Here is a 6,404-nt window from a genome sequence, read left to right as displayed (position 1 = left end):
GGGGACGTGGATTCAGTCGAACGAGAGACCGGACAACCCTCTGGGCCCCGGACTAGGGCGACGCAAAGAAAGAAGCGTCCAGGGAGGGGGAGGGAACAAGAGGCGGGGATGAAGGTCTTATTGGCACGTGCAGGAGGCCAATGGGGCGCCGCTTGCGGGGCAGGGGCCGGCCGATTGGCGCCTTAGTAGGTGGGATCCAGAAGGCGGAGAGCGAGGGGGGCGTGTCCACACGGGAAGGAGGGGGCGTGGAAAGGGAGGGCATAAATAGGGGAGCGACGCGCTCTCGGGCGGTACAAGTAGGCGTCGCGCAGCTGCTGAGGCGGAGGGCGCAGTCTCTCTGGTCCCGGGGTGTGAGAAGCGCTGTCGTACTTCCCCTGGCGCCCTTCCTGAGGGGAATGGGGCTTCGGTACTGAACCCTCCCTCTCGTTCCTCCCTCGCCCGCGCTCTCACCGGGATTTATTTGCACTATCTCCTGCCCCTATCACCGCCTCACCCACCCCGGGTGAGTATCGCGCTCGCTCGCTCGCTCTCTCCTCCTCGATGGCGGCGGGTGGAGGAGCCGGGAGCGGAGGGCGGCAGGCAGGGGCCAGCGCGGGCCAGGCGGTGGGCGAGGAGCGCCGCTGGGGCCGCCGCAGCCTCGTCGCCGCGGAGTGTGTGTGTGTGGGGGGGGGGGAGCGGCGGGCGGCGTTCGGGGCCAGCCCCACCGAAAAGTGGGGGGGGGGGCGAGGAAGATCTGGGGGGGGGTGAGTCCGGAGGGCGGCGAGGAGGAGGGTGTCGGCAGCGGGCTGACAGGACCAGCGCCGAGGGAGGAGGGTGTTGACACAGTTTGACACAGCCCTGCAGAGGGAGGCGGCGGAGTAGTGAGGAGGAGGAGGCGGCGGCGGCGGCGCTGGCAGGCAGGCAGGCGCAGCCCCTCTGAGGCACGGGCGGGGGGGGGAGGGGGCTTGGACGTGGTTGGCACGAGGCAGCCTCGCTCTCCGCGGGCGAAGCGGCTCGGCTGCAAGAGCTCGCCTCTCTCCACCGCCCGCCCGCCCGGGAAGCTGTGTGAGAGGAAGGGGGTGCAAGTGTCGGGACGGAGCCTGGCGGGGGTTGTCGGGGTGGGGTAGTCAGGAGGGGAGGGAGGCGCGCGAGTGTTGGCAAAGCCTGGCGGAGGCGACCGCACTTGGAGAGACCGACGGCAGGGGAAGGGAAAGGGGAGCGGCTTGGCACAATTCCCCTTTTCCCTTTCCAGAAGAGTGGGCTGGAGTTTTTTTTTGGGGGGGGGGCGTGTGTAGGCAGTTGTAGATGGTCATTGGTGGCATGGTCTCTGTGTTTCATTTGTGGATCTAAGTGCCAAGTGTTGGGGGGAGTTAGTGGGTGGATGGGTAGAGAATATGCTAGGTACAATGCAAGGGAGGCCTAGGGGAAGTTTCGTGGTGGGAATCTCAATCGATATTGTAAAGATCTAGGTGTGGTGGTGGGGAGATTATGGAACAGTTCTGCCTATATTTTTGTATAGGGATGTCAGATTGACAGCTCATTTTTAAGGATATGTGCTGCTCCTCCCTATTACGTTATGCGAAGACCACTGGGTTTGAGATAGTGGAGAACTGGGCCTGGCCTGACTAGGAGACAGTGTACTTGGCCAATCATCTTCCCCCTGTCATAGAAAGCACTTTTTCTTCTGCTGCTGAAGCTCAAAGAGCTGTGAGCAGAAACCTAATGAGACCCAACTGCCTGGTTATGTAACATCATATACTTCGCTTAAGGTTCCTTCTTTTTCCCTTCCTCCAGCATCCCTAGAATTATTAATGCAATTAGCTAGTTTGGCTAATTTTTAAAACTCCTTTTTAAAATATAGATAATGTTGGGAATACACTGAATTGTGTGGTTTAATGAATTGTTTGTGCTGTATCTTTACTGAAAAGGGAAAAGATGGCATGAATTTAATCATTTCTGCCCTCAAAAGGGTAATAAATCATTTTAAATGGTCCATATAGCTGCCCAAGTCAGATCATCTGTACCCTATGTGTTCCCATTTGTAAATATCTTATGTTTGCCCTTGATCTTTCCTTATCCCCACCCAGTGCTGATCCAGCAATCGTTTAAAGGTCGCCTTATCATACAGCTGGGTGTTCTCTTATCATGTAAAGTCAGAGGAAGGAAAGGGAAACAGCTTTACAAGCAAGGTGAACCTCTGAAAGCTATCTGGCACAGGAAAGAAAATCCAGTCATTTAAAAGGAGTACTAGAGTTTTGGAATGTACACTGCCTCTTCAGTATTTGAATTTGCTAGACTCCAAAAGTACTATCATGATTCTTTGCTGGGAAAATCCTCAACTGTAGTAGTAAACAACTGTTAATTTTTAGCAATAATTGATGATGCAAGGCTTTCTAATCCTAATGCATTGCTCCTCTTAGTAGCAAGCTATTCTTAAAGATTCCTTACCTCTTATTTTAGATTTGTATTAATTTATGGAAGAGTTACTATGGCACCTTTTTAAATGAAGAAAAAACATTTCATATGTAAGAATAGTAGCCCAGTTTTTTCAAATGCCTGAAATGTAGTGGTAAATTTAAAATATTCTGATGATGTTGGGTTTGTAATAAAACCTTTGACGTCTGTGTGGAATAAGGGATGGATTATTATTTCACATTGTAGTAAAACAGTGGGAAACATTACATACCTTTATAGCTTTTTCAGAGCTATCAGTTTTCAATTCAAAGGTAAGAGATGTTTTGCTGCTGTTTATTTAAAATGAAGCAGTTGTTAAATTGTACAAGTAATACACAGTATATTGTTTTGAAACTTTAGAATAAGGAATTACTCTCTTAGATCTGAAACATTTGAAAATGATTCTAAATGCTACAGCTGGGCTCGGTAAATCACTAAAAATAGTGTTTGGTAACTGAGCCCCTGACAGGCCTTCCACTGCTGCGGTGCTGTCCTGCTTAATCCTTTGCATATTGCTTAAATTTCTTGTTTTCAAATTCAGATTTTGAAATGCCTAAAGCTATATTTGTAAAAATGTTTTAATCTGTAGTGTTACATTTGTGTTCTGCATACATAAAGATAATTTTAAGTGGCATGTGCAGTGGCAGTGTATTGTAAATGTCTGCAGTTTTGAAATACAACCTATTTTAAGTAGCTTGTGAGGCTAAAATAATAGGCCTCATCAATATGCTTCTACCTTTCCCTTATTTGCAATTTTGTTTTTGTTTTCTTAAAGGAACAACACTACTCAAGGTGAAGAATAATAATCTTCTTGAAACAGCACTTTGAAAAAAATTACTTTCCTGTGGTATTGAACTTTTTCTCATTTTGTGGTTTGAAACGGAGACTTTGTAATTCTGTGTTGTAGCAGCTATGCAGCTTGAAATACAAGTAGCACTCAATTTTATTATTTCGTATTTGTACAATAAGCTTCCCAGACGACGTGTGAACATTTTTGGTGAAGAGCTTGAAAGACTACTTAAGAAGAAATATGAAGGGCATTGGTATCCAGAAAAGCCATACAAAGGATCAGGGTTTAGATGTATACATGTAGGAGAGAAAGTGGACCCAGTTATTGAACAAGCATCCAAAGAGAGTGGTTTTGACATTGATGATGTTCGTGGCAATCTGCCTCAGGATCTTAGCGTCTGGATTGACCCATTCGAGGTTTCATACCAAATCGGTGAGAAGGGACCAGTGAAAGTGCTTTATGTGGATGATTCAAGTGAAAATGGATGTGAGCTGGATAAGGAAATCAAGAATAGCTTTAACCCAGAGGCCCAGGTGTTCATGCCAATTAGTGAACCAGCATCTTCTGTCACAAGTTCTCCTTCACCTCCTTTTGGTCATTCTGCTACTGTGAGCCCCACCTTCATGCCCCGTTCCACCCAGCCTTTAACTTTCACTACTGCCACATTTGCTGCCACCAAGTTTGGCTCAACCAAAATGAAGAACAGCAGCCGCACCAACAAGGTTGCCCGCACTTCTCCCACTAACCTTGGTTTGAATGTCAATGATCTGCTGAAACAGAAAGCGCTTTCCTCCTCCATGCACTCTCTTTATGGTCTTGGCCTAGGTAGCCAGCAGGTTCCACAACAACAGCAGCAACCACCGCAACAGCAGCAGAAAACTTCTGCTCTTTCTCCTAATGCCAAGGAGTTCATTTTCCCTAATGTACAGGGTCAAGGTAGTACAAATATGTTTCCTGGTGACAGTCCCCTTAACCTTAGTCCTCTCCAGTACAGTAATGCCTTTGATATGTTTGCAGCCTATGGAGGTCTAAATGAGAAGTCTTTTGTGGATGGCTTGAATTTCAGCTTAAATAGCATGCAGTACTCTAACCAGCAATTCCAGCCTGTTATGGCTAACTGAAACAAAAAACACAAATCATATTGTACAAGTTGAAATGCATGTACCCAAGGGTGTATCTTTTTCACCTCTTGAGTTTTTTTTAAAGCTTGTAGTATGAATACGGTCAAGCTTGGTTAGATAAGGACAACATGCATCATTTCTTTTTTGTTTGCCAACCAAGCACAAAGTTATTTTTTACTGACTGTACATTAAATATATTCAAAATATGGCCTCTTACAGTATTTAAGATATAGCAAGGACATGGCTGATTTTTTTATATATAAAAAATTGGCACTAATAAGTGGGTTTATTGGTCTTTTCTAATTGTATAATTTAATTTAGTACAAAGTTTGTAAAATATCAGAGTATATATTGTTTCTACAACATGGTATTGCATTTTTATCTTTTTACTACAGTGATCTGTGACAACTGCAGCAGCTTCATGTTGTATTTTTTTTACTGAAATTATAAAATCCATCTTAAAAAACATCAATTCTAAAAAGTGTACAAAATATTCCTTAAGTGGTGAAATTCAATTGTATTGGATAATTTTTCCAAGAGAGAAACACAAATTGTATTTTCTGTTAAAAAGTTTAAAGATTTTTTGCTATATATTATGGAAGAAAATGTAATCGTAAATATTAATTTTGTACCTACATTGTGCAATACTTGAAAAAGGTATAAAAGTATTTTGAGTCAGTGTCTTATGTTAAAGAGAGGGACTGAAATAGTTTATATTAAGTTTGTATTAAAATTCTTTAAAATTCAACTGGTGTTGTGGACTTTTTAAATGTAAAAAGGACATACTGCCATCAATTCTGATATGTAAAAGTATAATTCACTATCTCACAAATAATTTAAAATACTTTATTAGTGTTCCCTGATGTGCTGTTTTGCTTAAAGTTTTGACAAAGCACATTGCTTTGTAATAGGTTTGCTGTGAACAAACTGTTATGCAGTTTCTCTGCATAGTGAGATTACTTGGTGCAAGTTTTTACACTTTATACCTGAGATTCAGGATTATACTATTGCTGGCTTCCTGTGATAGGATATATAATCAAGTGAGTGGCTGGGAGAGGTTATATTCATTCCCATGTAGTCAGTACATCTGAGTAGTTCCTCTAGAAAACAGTTTATTGATCTGGTGTTAGGGGAATCATAGTTTAGAAAGTAGGCTTAAATTTGCTCTTAAAACATCCCCGTAACTAGACTTTTGTTATTAGGTCATTAAAATGTAATAATTAGGAACTATTGAATATAACTTTAATTTACTGCTTTGAATTGAGATGAATTTTGTTTCATCCTTTATAATCTGTAACACATATTCCTATTCTGAAGAAATTAGCTTTGGCCTATTCCTGTAAATAACCCTGCCAAGAATATTCAGTTGTTTAGTATTTTCATGAGAAAGCCCTAGACACAGACAGCTTAGATATTTAACATTTCCAAAGTTAGCCCTAATGTGGCTGGATATTGGGCATATATCCATAGCCACTTTCAACAGTAAAATAAGTATGCAAATATAGACTTTGCTGGAGCCTGAATTCAAGTTCAGCTGCTATCTCACATCACATTTAGTTTTTGCTCATCACATAATTGGCCTTGGGATCTCCTGTGTTGATGAATTCCGCGTCATTTTGGTAGTATGTTTGTACAATTAAGTTATGGTGTTCTGCAGGCCTCATTGAGGTGAATGGGTTGTGAGTCATCTGTGCTGGCTTTGAATTGGCATGGGGTGGGTGTTCCCACGTTCTTGAAATAGACTCAAGCATGCTGCTTAATATCATGGTAAGCCTGTTTTGGGGAAGTAGGAATGAGGCTGTGAAGAAGAATTGGGCCAGCATAGGAAAACAAACATGGCCCTGCTAAGATTCATTTCATAGAACTCACTAAGCTTGAATTTTTTTTTGGGGGGGGTCCCTTTAGCATTCCAGTTCTGGCTCATATTGAGCTTATTATTTGGCTTAAACAAATGAAACTAGTTCATACTGTGTCAGACCAGAGTAGACTTGTATGGTCTGACTAGGGTATCAAGACTTGCCCTGTCCTACCCTTAGAGATCCTTCTGAACTGTAGATGTC

At 43.3% G+C, this 6,404-nt stretch overlaps 1 protein-coding gene across 2 annotated transcripts; it reads left to right on the top strand.

The window, feature by feature from the left end:
• The first annotated feature begins 288 nt into the window (after positions 1 to 288).
• Positions 289 to 5,092, top strand: TOB1 (transducer of ERBB2, 1). Of its 2 annotated transcripts, none has more exons than XM_077327976.1 (2): positions 289 to 502; positions 3,209 to 5,092. In XM_077327976.1, exon 2 carries the CDS (start codon positions 3,346 to 3,348, stop codon positions 4,342 to 4,344), a length of 999 nt encoding a protein of 332 aa, XP_077184091.1. In that variant the 5' UTR covers positions 289 to 502; positions 3,209 to 3,345; the 3' UTR covers positions 4,345 to 5,092. The 2 variants fall into 2 exon arrangements, with proteins under 2 accessions (XP_077184091.1, XP_077184092.1); XM_077327977.1 differs by lacking the exon at positions 289 to 502 and adding an exon at positions 1,383 to 2,705.
• Positions 5,093 to 6,404: the final 1,312 nt, after the last annotated feature.

The sequence above is a fragment of the Paroedura picta genome, chromosome 3 (genome assembly GCF_049243985.1).
Source record: "Paroedura picta isolate Pp20150507F chromosome 3, Ppicta_v3.0, whole genome shotgun sequence".
Taxonomy (NCBI): Eukaryota; Metazoa; Chordata; class Lepidosauria; order Squamata; family Gekkonidae; genus Paroedura; species Paroedura picta.
The sequence above is the reverse complement of the archived record's forward strand: the minus strand, read 5'-3'. Positions and strand labels throughout refer to the sequence as shown.

Bases quoted from the DNA above. Each gene is read 5' to 3' on its own strand.
- TOB1 (XM_077327976.1), top strand. From the start codon at position 3,346: ATGCAGCTTGAAATACAAGTAGCACTCAATTTTATTATTTCGTATTTG.